This window comes from Capsicum annuum, unplaced genomic scaffold, assembly GCF_002878395.1.
Source record: "Capsicum annuum cultivar UCD-10X-F1 unplaced genomic scaffold, UCD10Xv1.1 ctg78695, whole genome shotgun sequence".
NCBI lineage: Eukaryota > Viridiplantae > Streptophyta > Magnoliopsida > Solanales > Solanaceae > Capsicum > Capsicum annuum.
In genome coordinates this window covers 116,264-131,973 of record NW_025889208.1, presented here as the reverse complement: position 1 = coordinate 131,973, position 15,710 = coordinate 116,264, and the positions used below count along the sequence as shown (strand labels likewise).

At 34.8% G+C, this 15,710-nt stretch overlaps 2 protein-coding genes across 8 annotated transcripts in view; one reads left to right on the top strand and one right to left on the bottom strand.

The window, feature by feature from the left end:
* Positions 1 to 14,727, top strand: part of LOC124894959 (U-box domain-containing protein 35-like) — a 30,371-nt gene extending 15,644 nt beyond the window's left edge. For both annotated transcript variants that reach the window (XM_047405449.1, XM_047405448.1), the window contains exons 6-10: positions 11,613 to 11,938; positions 12,143 to 12,244; positions 12,332 to 12,760; positions 12,926 to 13,675; positions 13,830 to 14,727. In XM_047405449.1, coding sequence (XP_047261405.1) covers positions 11,613 to 11,938; positions 12,143 to 12,244; positions 12,332 to 12,760; positions 12,926 to 13,675; positions 13,830 to 14,006 — 1,784 coding nt within the window. In that variant the 3' untranslated portion in view covers positions 14,007 to 14,727. The remainder of the gene's footprint in view (positions 1 to 11,612; positions 11,939 to 12,142; positions 12,245 to 12,331; positions 12,761 to 12,925; positions 13,676 to 13,829) is intronic.
* On the bottom strand, positions 796 to 10,277 carry LOC124894960. 6 transcript variants are annotated; one of them, XR_007051452.1, is made up of 7 exons: positions 9,949 to 10,277; positions 9,449 to 9,536; positions 3,056 to 3,185; positions 2,682 to 2,960; positions 2,473 to 2,592; positions 1,318 to 1,463; positions 796 to 954 (listed from the first exon to the last, which is right to left on the bottom strand). XR_007051452.1 is itself a non-coding variant. In XM_047405454.1 (6 exons), exons 3-6 carry the CDS (start codon positions 3,071 to 3,073, stop codon positions 1,443 to 1,445), a joined length of 438 nt encoding a protein of 145 aa, XP_047261410.1. In that variant the 5' UTR covers positions 3,074 to 3,185; positions 9,449 to 9,536; positions 9,949 to 10,277; the 3' UTR covers positions 796 to 1,442. The 6 variants fall into 6 exon arrangements, 5 of the variants coding, with proteins under 5 accessions (XP_047261410.1, XP_047261406.1, XP_047261408.1 ...); XM_047405454.1 differs by having other exon boundaries at positions 796 to 1,463; XM_047405450.1 differs by lacking the exon at positions 1,318 to 1,463.
* Positions 14,728 to 15,710: the final 983 nt, after the last annotated feature.

Sequence of the window (15,710 nt, the reverse complement as noted above, 5' to 3'; positions counted from 1 at the left end):
ATGTTCTTCATACTGAATGAAAAAACGACGTTGGTTGTTGCTTTCTTTTTTTGTAATGAATTAAAAAGCGACATTGGTCGTCGCTTTTTGTTCTTCATAATAAATATAAAAGCGACGGCGGTCATCGTTTTTTGTTCTTCATAATGACTAAAAAAGTGACGGCCATCGTCTTTTTTTTAAATTACTGATTGAAAAAATGACGCAAAGCGTTGCTTTTTTGGAAATGTATTTTAAAAAAACGACGAACAAAAGGGACCCGATCCGTCGCTTTTCTGCACTTTTTAATTTTTTGCATCCCACCTGCCATATATAAAATACAATTTGTTAGATAGAACACTATGCAACACACATTACGAATCATACAACAAACTACTCATCAAAACATTTAAGTCATTTAAATCATCAATGCTTCAACAACATCCAAAAAACTTATCCAATATTCAAAAACATCTAAAACACTCAAGTCTTTAAGCTTTTTAATTTAAAAGTTAAAAGTTAAGTTCAAGAATTAATATCTAAAAAAAGTCTAAAATCCAAATAACACTAAGGAGCAGTGTCAACAAACTATCACTTTCTGTTTCTTCTTTGCTACTTGAATCGGGAGATGGAGAATGGTGACGACGACGACTCATGCAAATCATTTGTTTCTTGAGTTGCTCGACAGTCTTGCTCATGACTTCATTTTGAGCAACGAATTGTGCGAAGGCACGTGAAAGATCTATAACCTGTTGCGACATAGCAGCAAGCTGAACACCATCAATCGCCTCAGCCTGGCGCGAGGAACCAATACCAACCCATCCAGCACAAAGACGTCGTAAATTATTTCGAGAACCAAACCCATAGGTTTTCCCCTTCTTTTTTTCCTCCTGCCACTTTTTCGATCCAAATTTGATTTGATTCTTCCTGTGTAGGCTGGGTTGAACCAAACTCAGACAAATAGCGTATATATTCATTCTGCATATTAAAAAAGACACATCAGTAAATTTTACTAGTAGGATATAAGTAACTTAATTGCGATGTAAGAGCATGCAGATATAAATGCACCTAAAACATGGTTTCTAAAACTAGAGAAGTACGTAGATTGTAGGTGAGAAAATTTGGGCGCACACATAAATGCACATATTATTGCTAATGTCAGACACCTTGGTGGATACTATATAGGGATGGAATAGTCTAATAGAAGCAGTACCACCACTTTCTGAAAATAATAGAGTAAAATGATGAAACCAACAGAAGCTAACAAAGGTTTTGATCAATATAAAACAAACTTTAGAGAAATATGATTCTTAAGAGGTATGTAGCAAATAAGTCCACCACCTTCTTTAAGCTCCTAACTTTCAAATTGTTGGTGTTGTCAATAGAACCAATAATTTCTTGTTTGCTAATGAATCCAATGAATCCATATTGACGTCTTCATTTGTGAGTTTGAGATGATGAAAAAATCAATAGATGCACCCTGCCAACTATATTGTAGAAATTACTAAAATGAAGGACAAGATCATACATCATTCTCAAATTTTTACTCGATAATTCGAACTCTACAATACTCATAATGAGCACTTGTCAAGCACTCTATCTACAAACCATCTAAATGGAAATCCACTTGAGTTAGATAAAACTTACAAGAATGTAAACACATATAATATGTAAAAGTAAACTTACGAATATCTAAATAGGTGATCCATGAGTCATTGACATATACTACTTAAACAAATACAACCAAATTGGGTGACCTGTAGGTAAATAATCCATAAAGACTATAATCTATAGATAACTAAAAAGAAAGTAGAATTCTATGCATTAAACATGTAAACAACTGGCCTATAATGTGACATTTACAATATAATAAAATATACAAGAAAACTATGGAAACACTTAATTCCTGAATCTTATAAATTGTTGAAATATATAGCATGCAAATGACTTAGTAATGAAATATGGGCACATCAATGATAACCACTAAATATATATCCTTAAAATCTATAAAAAAATTAATCATGTCATTTGAACAATTTAATTTGGCAATTATAATTAGCATCAGAACGTAAATCCAGATAGGTAATAGAACGTTGCAAAAATATGAGTAGCAGTTCATATACGTTTACCAAGATTAGAGGAGTGGCATTAATAATTAAGGAGTTGGAAAATGACACCTCGAAGGACTTGGCAATGACATTAAAGAGGTTCATCAATTGAGCTTCAAATTTCCAGTCATTGTAGCTTAACATACCAACTTGGTGCTTCTAATGTAGTTGTGACTGAACTACTATAAACAAATCTCATACAAGTGTCAATGTTCAATTATTAATAACATTACTAACAAAATAGTCTCCATGGTCTTTTCACAACAACAATAAACTCAGTATAGTCCCAAAAATATATAAAGAACTTGAATTTAGACGCAATACAATATAAGAAATTATAAGGGAGAGATATAAGTATAACAAAGTAAAATATAAATGTAAGTCTTACATTGGCATTTTCAGCCCTGGGCTCAACCCACACATCTGGGTCTGACTCATTCGTCTTTTTCACGAGATGAGTTCGTCTGGAGATCTCAAGTTGAGTTGATTCGCGACCCAACTCCTTTTTCTGTAAACACAAGGTAAATACGCGTAATCAAGTAGTATTTAATGAACTTTATATAAACGCCTAAATTAAAACCTAAGATTTCTACTTACCATTTCTTGAACTATGACGCTGACACTCTTTGCACCTCCGGTATGCAATGAGCCACCCTTTAAACTGGTTCTAACTTTCTTATTTTGCTCACTGAGTGCCTTATATTCAGGAGTATCCGTATAAATACACAAATCATCATATACCTCTTTGAGAAGCCATTGTGCAACATTGCCTGTACGCCTAACACATTCAAGCCAATTGCGTAGTCTTGTACCAGCATTCCTCTCAAAAGTAGTGCATATAGCTCTATTGTACTTTTCTAACCAAGTACACATTGTCTGAAAATCAATTGAGTAACGTTATATGATATATATATACATACAAATATATATTACTATTAAAGTTAACTAAATAAAAATTAAATGTACTAGACCTTGAACTCTTCAAACATTGCTTGTCTATGGTCTTCTGGAATCTCCGACCAACTGTGCCAAGGTTGTGTAAAAAGCCTTCTAACACTCTCCTTCACTGCCTTATTAACTTCTTTTGATGCGGGATGCCACCTGTAAAGAACAAAATAAATATGTAATCATGAATATTTTATTAATGAAAAAATAAACTTACTTAGATCCATCAGGCTCGATGAAGACTCTACCAAGCCTGTCCTTATCTCAATTAACTAGACCAATCAAATGTGCATCAGTATCATCTGCTATAGGTTGAGGTGGAGGTGCAGATCCAGATGCAGATGCTACTCTCGGGAATACCAAAGGTTCACTAAATGGGGGTGGGGGTGTGTGGGGGGGAAGATGTCTGCGTATCGGAGTCAGAGCTGTTTCTCAGTCGCAATCCTGAGAGGTGGGGGGATGAATCGCGAGGGGATGGAGTACCAGATGAAAATCTCGAAGTCCTTATAGCTGTAGGAGACCTGAAAGTCTGTGGAGCATAAGAAGTGCACACCTGTCGCTGCTTTCTGGGACCATGATAATCTACAGGATTACCAGTGCCAAATGGGACATAAGACCTCTCTGATGAAGAGGTGTGCATTTGTGGCAGGAATATCATTAGGATTTATTGGCGTCCTAGATTTCTTTTTAGCAGTTGACTTCAAATTCTTATCAGAACCAAGCTGATCACCGCTATCACCGGATGCCATCTGTATGCAAGATTACATTAAACTACCTACTTCTGATAAGACTACTGCAGAAATAATAATTTCAGATTTTTTAAAGTAATAGAAAACACCCAGTTTTTTTCTGAATATAATGCCTAATTGCTGGTACAAAACCCATATGTTCTGATTGCTGGTACAGAACATATATGTTCAGATGCCTCAGCCACTCAACATTTTTCTTGTCCATCTAAAGTTAAGCATTCAATTAATACTTGTGAAAGAGTAGAGAGGCTCAAGAAATTAAAGGATCTCACCTCAGACCAATCGTACTTAACTTGATGTTTTTGTTGTTGTAATTTACTTGTGCAATAGAGGGCTTCTTTAAGATCCAAGAAACAATCCACAAATTGATACCACAAATAATTATTATCAAAACACAACAATTAAAATATAAACTTAGACAACAACCAAATTAGCAAGAACCCCGTTCTTAGTTGCATCATTAGAATACATAAAAAAATTATAAGTATTAACAAATAAGTAGTGGTAATAAAAAAACTAACAATCCTATCTATATTCTCTCAATCTTCCTCATCGCTTGTTTCATTTCCATCATTTTCCCATTCTTCCTCATCCGTTGTTTCATTTTCATGGTCCCATTCATCCTCCCAGAATGATTCATTTCCCTCATTTATTTCTTCCGCAGTATTTGAAATGTCAATGATCCCATCATCAGAAACTTCTTCTAATATGCGTTGAGGATGTTCTAGATTGTTTTCCAACTTATCATCCACTATTTGATCAACAACTGCGACTTCGTTCTGGTATGCCACATCTAATACATTCTCAATCTCAATTCTCCCCCAGGCTTACTCTTTATAACCACCCACCAATTGGCTTTATTTCTGCGCAATGGATATGTAGCATAATATGCTTGCCTAGCATTTTGTGCAATGATAAAGGGATCATAGAGATTATATTGCCTCGTGTGCTTCACTTCAATTATATTATGCTGTTGATTCACCCTGGTTGTGATGGATCAAACCACTTGCACCGAAATAGAATTTTCTTCTTTTTTGGCCAACCAGGGTACCTGATTTCTAATATCTTTTGTATGACACCAAAATATTCAACGATTTGACCATTACCATCGACATCACCTTCAACACACACGCCGCTGTTATTAGTTTTCTTATACAACTTTCTCGGTTTGAAACTTGAAACCGTTCACACAATATTTATTCATTGTTCGAATTTGAGTTGCAGGACCAAATATAATATCTCTCACCAATGGCAAATGTTCAATGGTACTATGTTATTAAATGACCTATATAAAATTTTATTAAATGACCTATATAAAATTTTAGTAAATACATATATGATCTTTTGTACTTACATATTCTTTCAGCCAATTGGAAAACCTCGTATATATGGCATCATTACCCCATTTCCCAATGAATAAACTGTCAAGTGTACATCATTAAGATTTTTTTATTAGTGAAGTATCCTTAACAAATTAATATAATTCGATAACATCATTAACACTTACTCAAGATATGGTTGAATCTCTGGACAATTGAGCAAAACATGTGTTACAATAGATTTTCTTTCCATACTAGTGAAGGCTCGCGTACAATGACTTTTAGACCCTTTACCCGAATTGTTAAAAATTGATATAGGTGGAAACATAGGATCACCATCACCTTCATCATTACGATTGGACCTATTTCTCTTACATGGCAGTTCATCCCCAAAGTAGTACGAACAAAAATAAGCAATTTCTTTTGCAAGATAAGCTTCACAAATCGAACCTTCAATCTTTCCCCTTTGCTTAATAGATTGTTTACACTCACCAATTTTCCTGCATAATATTATCTTAGGTAGATAAAAGAATTTATTTTTAAGAAAATGATGGAATTAATTTTAAAAAATTTACCTCTCTCCAGGATACATCCACCTCATTTGAACTGAGCCTCCAAGACGTGCCTCTTCTACGAGGATTGGAAGATTCTCCATCATATCAAAAAAGCCACATGAAAATATCTTCTACAACTTCGTAGTGATGACAGGAATATTCTGCTCCATTCTGTCTAAGCTACTCTCCAACAACTTTCCTGAACATAAATCTTTAAAGAACAAACTTATCTCTGTGATTGGTTTCCATATCCTCTCGGGAAGGTGGCTAAATGCGATAGGAATCAAGGTTTCCATAAAAACGTGGCAATCATGACTTTTCATTCCAATCAACTTCCCTTCTTCCATATTCGCTCGTTTTCCTAAATTCGAAGCATACCCCTCGGGCATCCTCAAATTCTTAACCCACTCACATATTTCCCGTTTCTCATCTAAGGTGAATGAAAAACTAGCCTTGGGCTTAAACAATTTACCATATTCTTTTTCCTTCAACCACAATTCCTTCCTCTTGCAATACTCCTTTATATCTATTCTAGCTTTTGAATTATCTTTTGTCTTGCCCTTAACATCCATGATTGTGTTAAATAAATTATCAAAATAATTTTTTTCAGTGTGCATTGGATCAAGATTATGTCTTAGTTTATTGTCTCCCAATAAGGCAACTCCCAAAATATGCTTTGTTTGGTCCAATTATGTTCAACGCCATATCCAGGAAGTCTAGAAAGTGGAGGTGGCGGATCATTCTTAATCTTATTCTTTCTAAACGCATTTTTCATCCTCCTAAACTCGTGGTCCATGGGTAAGAACTGGCGATGATAATCAAACCAAGAATTTTTTCGACCATATTTTAAAGTGACTGCTTTGCTATTTTTCATGCGATATGGGCAAGCTAACTTTCCAGCAGTCATCCAACCAGACAACATCCCATATGCAGGAAAATCACTAATAGTCCACATTAAATTGGCACGCATAACAAAATTCTGCTTAGTTGATATATCATATGTCACTACACCTTCATGCCATAATTGTAGTAATTTATCTATCAATGGTTGGAGATACACATCGATCAAACTTTTTGGATTGCGGGGACTTGGAATAATACAACTTAGAAATATGTGGGGACTTGTCATGCACATTTCAGGAGGAACATAATATGGAGTAATAAATACAGGCCAATAAGAATAAGGTGTGCTAGAATTAGAGAATGGTGTGAAACCATCTGCACACAACTCCAATCTAACATTTCTTGGTTCACTAGCAAAATTAGGATAAGTTCTATCGAAGTGCTTCCAAGCTTCTCCATCTGATGGATGAGACAAGACACCTGGTGGCCCCCTATTTTCATGGTGCCATTTCATGTGTGGGGCAGAACTCATCAAAGCATACAACCTTTTTAGCCTAGGTATAAGAGGTAAATAGTGCATCGCCTTAATAGAAACTAGGTAAATAGTGCATCGCCTTAATAGAAACTATCTTTCCACCGGGAGTCCGCTTATAACGAGCATGTCCACAAAACTTACAATTTTCTAATTCAACATCATCATTATAGAACAACATACAACCATTTATACAATAATGGATTCTATTATATGACAATCCCAACTTGGAAATCAATTTCTTTGCTTGATAAAAATTCTGAGGTATGTTCAATTCTGAATTTACTAGTTCACCCAAAAGACCAACCATAGAGTCCATAGCAACTTGAGCAACATTCCAAACAGATTTGATATTCAGTAATCTAACTACAACAGATAAAGCAGAATGCAGACTGCCTTCACATAGTGGGTGACTAGCCTCTTCTAATTGTTGATAGAAACCTCTTTCTTCTTCATTGGGATCTTCTTCTAAATTCTGTTCGGGTTCAATCCCATCCCCAATACCAAAAGCATCATTGACCATTTGATGAATCCTATCCTTCTGTTGTACTCTATCCTGTTGCACCCTATGTTGAACTCTAGCATGTTGAATCCTAGCGTGTCGACCATGTACAAGCATGTCATATTCATCCACAGGCAACGAATTATAAAATATACCATTCAAACCATCTCTTTCTCCATGATCAATCCACACAAAGTATCTTGGCTTAAATCCATTACGATAGAGATGAGTCATCACTATATCTGGTTGAAAAAACTTCAAGCACCTACATGAACTACAAGGACACCTAACCACTCCATTTTCTTGAAATAGATCTAGTGACATTGCATGATCGATAAAACCTCTAACGCCATCAAGATATTGGGGTTTTAAACCACCAACATTTTCATAATCCATATCATACATCCACAGACGATGATCTATCTATAAAAATATAGATATTCAATAATATGCAACTTTACATTAAAACATATAAAAATCAAGTCATTAGTTCAGATATCAAGTGAATACACTTAAATCATTTTCAAGTAGATACGCTTAACCTTTTTCAAGTCATTAACTTCACATTTTAAGTAGCAACACTTAAGCATTTTCAAGTCACAAGTTCACAATTAGTAGTAACTACATTTGAGCATTTTCAAGTCACTAACTTCACATTTCAAGAAGCTATGCTTAACCATTTTCAAGTCATAATGTCACAATTTCAAGTAACTAAAGCATTTTCAACTCATTGACTTCACATTTCAAGTAGCTACACTTAATCATGTTTAAGTCACAAAGTTACAATTTCAACTAACTACACATAAGTTTTTTCAAGTCGTTAACTTCACATTTGAAGTAGCAACACTTAAGCATTTTCAAGTCACAGATCATTAACTTCACATTTCATCATAACTTAGAAAGATCAATAGATCAACTGATATTCAGAAGTGCAACACTGATCTTACACCAAAATTAAGAGAGTTTGGATTTAATTTATTTCTTTAAGATCATGTAATAATTAGTGCTAAATAGGAAAAAGAACTATTGGGCTCTTAAAAGAAAAACTTACAAATGATATCTCTCATCATTATTTGGAAACTTATAGTCAATGTTACTTCTCGCTTAATATCCCCGTACTTTCCACAATGGAGTGATATGAATACCAAAGTCTCATTTCGATTGTGCTATATATTTTTTTTAACTAAAGACAAGAGTCCAGAAACACAGTGGCCAAGATAGCAAAAAAGTTTCAAACTTGATGTAAATCACAAATCTTTCTAACTAAAGTTCAAACAACTTATTTACGAAAAAAATTGAAAGAGAAGAAAAATGTTTATTCAAGTCTTGGAATAAGGTGTTTCTGAATAAAGTTCTGAGTTTTTTTATTTTGAATTCATTAAACTGTGAAAGATAAGTTATCCAAACTTAAGTTGATCTTCTCTGCATTATTTGCTTTTATTACTTTCTTTTACTTTTAAGGCATGAACTTATTAACTAATTTGATTAATAGTGTCTAATTCTTTCCATAAAGAAGAGAAATAGAACAAGCCTACTTGTCACAAACATCGATATTTTGTTGAATAAGTAAGCTGCTAGACACTTTTGACTAAGCACAATTTGAGTACCTACAATAAAGCTACTTTCATTGAAACATTAAAATCCTTTCAAAATTAGGTATTGAAAACCCCTTTTTATCCAACTACTATACTTCAAAAAGTGGAAATTAGTCAAGCCATTTAGCTGAGAGAAAATCAAATTTATAAATAAGAGGAACCAATTAGTTGGATTCACATTGAAATAGAGAAACAAATAAAAGAAAAATATTAAAATCTTTAGTAAAAGGAGCTGAAATGTGACCTACAACGAAAAAAATAAAATGGGGATAGAAGGAAGTCTTGGGTTTAAGAGCAATGAACAGAATTAGATAATTTCACTTACCTCAAAACTTAAAGAGCAAAAATGGCATAACCTTAACAGATCAAACCTATTGAAGAACTTCAAGATTTATGAGCTCCAACTCCAATCACTAACATAAACAACTAAAAGCTTAGAGATTCATCTACAACTTCAATTAAAATCACTAAAAAACCAACTAAAGTAACACAAATCCTCAAAGAAATGAGAGGGATTTACAGATTTAACCCTAATAGTCAAATGCAAGCAAATATTAGTAAATATATGAGAACATTATCTCAAATTTAAAGTGGAGCTAGATTTAGAGAGAGAGTGTGTGAGAGAGATAGGAGTTTGAGATAGCAGGATGAGTTTTTTTTGGTTTTTACACTTCATATTTAGGTACTCTAGTCTTAAACAAAATACAAGAGGCCATTATTAAACCTACTGTTGTGAATCATAGCCTTCAATTGATCTCACTAACTTCCTAGATCATGACAAACAATGACAGCACATAGTGAGAGTTGAATGAAAGTTGAACATACCTTAAAGTGTGAATATCACTGATAGCGAACTCGTCGATGACAATCTCGAAGTGTCACTAATAGCGTTGCAAGAGAGAAAGAGAGAAAGGAAGGAAGAGAGAGAGAAACAAGCGGTGCTAGAGAGAAAGAAATGAAGAGAGTGAGAAAAAGAAAATAATAGGTCTTTTGCCTTAACACAGTGGACTAAAAAGTTGAATTTATTCCGACGGCCAACGTCGACGTTGGTTGTCGCTTTTTAAAAATATATGTACTTAATTTAATTTTTTAAAATATAAAAATTATTTATTTATTATTAAATTAAAAATATCAAATATCGACGGCCAATGTCGCTTTTCAAAACATTATTTTTTACGTATTTTATTTTCACAAAAGCGACGTTGTCCGTCGCTTTTTTAAAAATTGGAGAAAATTAAAATAACTACAAATTGCGACGGATGGCGTCGCTTTTCTAGAATTAATATTTCAGAAAATAAAAATTATAGTGACGCTGTCAGTCGCTTTTAATAAAAATAATTTTTTTTTTTTAAAATTGATGAAGTAAGTCGCTTTTGAAAAAAATAACTATTATTATTTTTAAATAAATTACGACGCTATCCGTCGCATTTATTAAAAAAAATTATAAAATATTTTTTAATTAGTTGGCGCAGTAATCCGCGAAAAAAGGCGACAGATATTACGACGTTGGCCGTCAATTTTAATAAAAAATAACTAAAAATTAAATTTAAACTAAAAAAGGGACGGCCAACGTCGCTTTTCTCGTTGGTTTTTAAAGCGACACAGTTCGTACCTTTTTTTTGCGTCGCTTTTTGGGCATTTTTTAGTAGTGAGTACAATTTGCGGAAGCAGAAATTGAGAAGGAACAACTTTTTTAAATTGCAGTAACTAAACCAAAGGAGGAGTGTTGAAAATTGATTTAGTTACTGCAGTAAATTTTAGTTAATAAGTTGTTTAGAATTAAGATGAGTTTGAATTTTAAATTTTAAATTAGGTTGTTTTAGTTGTTGAGATATTTTAGATTGTTTTGAAATTCAAATTATGCTGATTTTTGTTTTATGTTGGCTGTTTAAAGGCCCTCAATGCTCAATAAACTCATTGAAAGCTATTGAAAGATTTCAATCCACCCTTTTTCGCTACCCCATTTCTTTTTTTAAAAAACCAACAGTATTTCTATTCATTAAAAAGGAATATTGGTGATGGTTCACTATCTATAATTAACCATCCCGACTAATAAGAATCATAACTTCATTCTTAGGATCTTCATCTAATTCACTCTCCTACAAAATTTATTCTTCATTCACCCTGTTTCCGTCAAAACATTTAAAAGCTTTATAAATCTTGGATCTTCTATTTGAGCACACTATGGAGATTCTTTAGTAGTTCCTGGTGTCTTATGAGTAGAACTTTGCATTGCTATTTGAACCAAGGTAGCATGGAAGTATACTTTGAAACAAAGTCGTACATATAGCGACTGGTTTTTCAGATTCGAATCTTTCTTTTGTTATGCATTGTCTATTGATTTAATCTTTTTGTTAGTGTTTTCATATTTAGCTATTTTCTAATGATAAATCCCATTTTCTTGAGAGAACACAATTACTGGGACATTTTTCTATACGTAAGTGCATCATTTCTTGGACTGAACAATTTATCTGTATTCTGCTTTTCAGAAAGGTCGGAACCAGACTCAAGTACTTCATACAGTCACTTCCATTCTCCTTCACTGCCAATGCAAAGATTTCGAGCTCTTTCACTTATTAATCAGAACTTTCCACATAGAAGAGCAAGTTCAAATGTACCAGTCCACCATAAAAAGTATTCTCTTGATTTTGATGACGGTGAGGATGATGCCAGTTCTTGTCCCCAAGGAACATTTCTTACTGATGGAGATGACCTTGCTTCTAGTTTTAGGAGCTTGGTAACAAACAACTATACAACGGCAGATGATCAAGCTTCAATTTCAGGGGCTCCAACAAATTCATCATCGAGATTTGAGGTATATTCTGCCTCAGTTTGTTATGTTCATTACTCATCAAATGTGCATAGCTCAAAGTTCTGATAAAAAACAACTGATGATGACTTGTGATTTCATTTCACTTACATCAGGAAGGCTTCCTGTTTTTTTTCTTAATTCTGGACCTGTCAAAGACAATCTAGTGCACATCCTAGATTTTTAACACTGTTCAATCTTCTAATGCAGGCGGACATCAATTTTGAGCTGGAGAAGCTAAGAACTGAATTAAGAAATACTCGAGGAATGTATGCAGTTGCACAAACTGAAGTAATCGAAGCTTCTAGAAAGGTATGCTTCGGCAACAATGACTTTTATTATTCATCCTTTTATGTCTGATTCATATTGTATATTGGTTATAAACCTGCACGCAAACAGATAAATGAGCTGCAAAAGCGCCGGTTGGAGGAAGACATTAAACTTAGGGAAATTTGTCTAAAGGAGGAGGAAGTAAAAGAGTTAGCCCGAAAAGAGAATGAGAAGTACGAAGCTGCAAAAAAAGAAGCTGATTATGTGAAGGACTGTGCTGAAAGAGAGGCTGCACAAAGAAAAGAAGCAGAACTACTAGCCTTGCGTGAGGCAAAAGAAAAAGAGAAGCTTGAGCATGCCTTGATGGGTCAGGCACATCAGTACCAAGAATTCAGTTGGGAAGAAATTGTATCTTCCACCTCTTCTTTCTCTGAAAATCTTAAAATTGGTACGGGGGCATACGGAACTGTTTATAAGTGCAGCTTGCATCATACTACAGTCGCTGTCAAAGTTCTTCACTCTGAGGGATCTCACCTAACGAAGCAGTATCAACGAGAGGTATGACAAGTTAATGAATGAAAGAATGACCAAATTGAGTTAGCTTGAGTTTCAAAAGAAACTGTGACACTTGTCTGGTCATAAAGACCATTGTACCAAGGTTACCTACCAATATTAGTACCCTCTATTCTAGAATTCTCAGGATCTGCTCTTTTGTTGTTTCAGCTGGAAATATTGAGCAAAATAAGTCATCCACACTTGCTAATCCTTCTTGGTGTGTGCCCCGATCGTGGTTGCTTAGTGTATGAGTTCATGGAGAATGGTAGCTTGGAGGAGAGGCTTCTTAGGAAACATGACACACCTCCAATTCCATGGTTTGATAGATATCGAATTGCATGGGAAGTGGCCTCTGCCCTTGCCTTTCTTCACAGCTCCAAACCAGATCCAATTATTCATCGTGATCTAAAGCCTGCAAACATATTGCTTGATCGTAATTTTGTCAGTAAAATTGGTGATGTTGGCCTCTCAACCATGATAAATTCAGATGCTATGTTATCCACCATTTACAAAGATACAGGTCCTGTGGGAACACTGTGCTACATAGATCCTGAGTACCAAAGGACCGGATTAATCTCTCCAACATCGGACATTTATGCATTTGGGATGGTTCTCTTGCAGTTGCTAACAGCAAAAGCAGCAATGGGACTTCCCCACATTGTTGAAACAGCAACGGATAATGATAATCTGACTAAGGTACTAGATCCAGAGGCTGGTAAATGGCCATTAGAAGAGACCAAAGAACTAGCTATTCTAGCCCTTAAATGCACAGAGCTTTGTCGAAGAGACAGGCCCGATTTGAAAGATGAAATTCTCCCTGCGTTGGAGAAATTGAAAGAAGTTGCTGATAAGGCTCGAGATTCTGCCTCGCCTGCCCAGCCTCCTCCTCCTAACTACTATTTGTGTCCTTTACTCAAGGTGTGCCATTCTTTGCTTTAAATAACTCTTACAATGTGATAATGATGCATGTTTGATGTGGGCACAAAATAGTACCAAAGAATCAATTGTTACGTACTACAGACTAAGTTTCTCATCTACATTTCTAAGGCACGGTTGGTTCTTTTTGTCGCAGAGCATAATGGAGGAACCTTGTGTAGCAGCTGATGGGTATACTTACGACAGGAAGGCAATAGAAACATGGATAAAAGAGAACAATGTATCACCAATGACGAACCTTCCATTAGCTCATAAGAACCTTCTACCAAATTACGCACTGCTTTCTGCGATTCTGGACTGGAAATCAAGGTAGGCTGGAAACATTTTAGATTGATAGGGTAGTTATTTTTGACTTATAATCTAGTTGAACATAGCATAACAAATTTATGTACCGTCACACAGTGAACCAGCCGATAGATTTGGATGTTTCTCTACCAGTGTAAAATTTGGAAATGTGAGATTGAGCAACCAGTTGTATGACATATAATCATGTAGGTAGTATAAATGTGTTAGGCAGTTAGAGAAGAGTTGTGCAAGGGAGAGGAAGAGAGTTGCATATGAAACTATGTGATGACATGCATCCTGTTGTCATCGCCGGAGTTGTAATGGTCATGTTAAGACCTTTAATATTAAGCAGTGCGTTCTTTGCAATCTTCGAAGGAAGTGCGGGTTTGAGCCCTATCAGTCCCGAAGGATTCAATAAATATATCAATTCATCTCTCCATTTTTTGTGAAAAGGCGGACATGGAGCATGACTTCATTCTCAACAGGTGATCTGCTTTAGCTTCAAAAGAGGCTCCCGCTTACTTCAAGCTCATTTTAACATAGGCTGATCTAACTTGAGTTATTAGCGTTGAACTCATTGTACTTAATTGTGTAAAATTTTGGTAGGTTTTCACATGTATATCTATGCTTCCTGTTGAAAATACATGTGCTTGTGGCCAAAGAGCTGCATCGGTCATTGCGTGTGAACCCTCCTATCATTGTTTTTCCTTAACGATTGGAAATATGAAAGAACATTTCAATTTAGTAAATTATCATATTTTGCACACTATTCAAGTTTTTAGGTTTCTCATATATTGCATGCCAAGTGGGGCTCAAAAGGTAGATTTACGAATGGAATAAGTCCACATTTGTTAGATCTGGTTCACAACATATGAAGGTCCAAGCCCATGCTACATATTCAATAACATGACTTATTACAATATACGAATGTTGAAGCTCATGCTACATATTCAATATCATGACATATTATAATATATGGAGATCTAAGCTCATCAAGATCGGCTTGACAAGATTAGGAGTCTAAAGCCAAATTTCATAAACAGGCCCTCAAAAAGTTTGTATGTGAAATTTTCTATCTTGTTTAGATTAGAAAAAGTCATATTTTCTAGTTAACATATTTTAGTTGAATGAATTCTAATAGTAACTGAAACAATAATGTACACTTATGAACTAAGAATATCAACAACGCCAACATTTTAATGAAAATCTTACGATATAATCTTTTAAGATTAATTTTTGGTGTCTGATTAGGCCATTTATTAATTATAAGCAAAAAATAGGGAAAAAAACAGTCTAACCCAAGGCACAATAGCAAAAAATAGAAAAAATCTGAAAAATTGACAAAAGCATAACCCGCTTTCCATAGTTGACCTATCTATAGAAGTGTCTGCCTTTCCCCATTTTGAGCTCACTATCTTATCATCTATGTTGCCTCCTAGCTATCGTTGGAACCAAACTCTTCGCCTCTTTCTTCTGTGGATTGGGTGTTCTCCGATTCCTGATGCTTTGTTCCTGCTTATCTTCACACACAAAATGTATCACTTGACCAAGGTAAAGATTCCTCCATTTTATGTTCTATCTTTGTTTTCATTTTCTGTACTGACTTGATGCTGATCTTCAGGAGAATGGGTTGTTTTTATTGGATGAAGTCGAAGGAGGTAGCCATCTGGTGTTCACAATTGTCACGACCCGAGACTACCCCTAGCCGTAACATGGTGCTTAGAGTCATAAG

What these genes read in the sequence shown, in the direction of transcription:
- LOC124894960 (XM_047405450.1), bottom strand. An exon ending in GCGTCATAGTTCAAGAAATG is followed by an intron (nt 2,593 to 2,681) that starts GTAAGTAGAAAT and finishes TTGTGTTTACAG; the next exon opens with AAAAAGGAGTTGGGTCGCGA. An exon ending in CCAGGGCTGAAAATGCCAAT is followed by an intron (nt 955 to 2,472) that starts GTAAGACTTACA and finishes TTTAATATGCAG; the next exon opens with AATGAATATATACGCTATTT.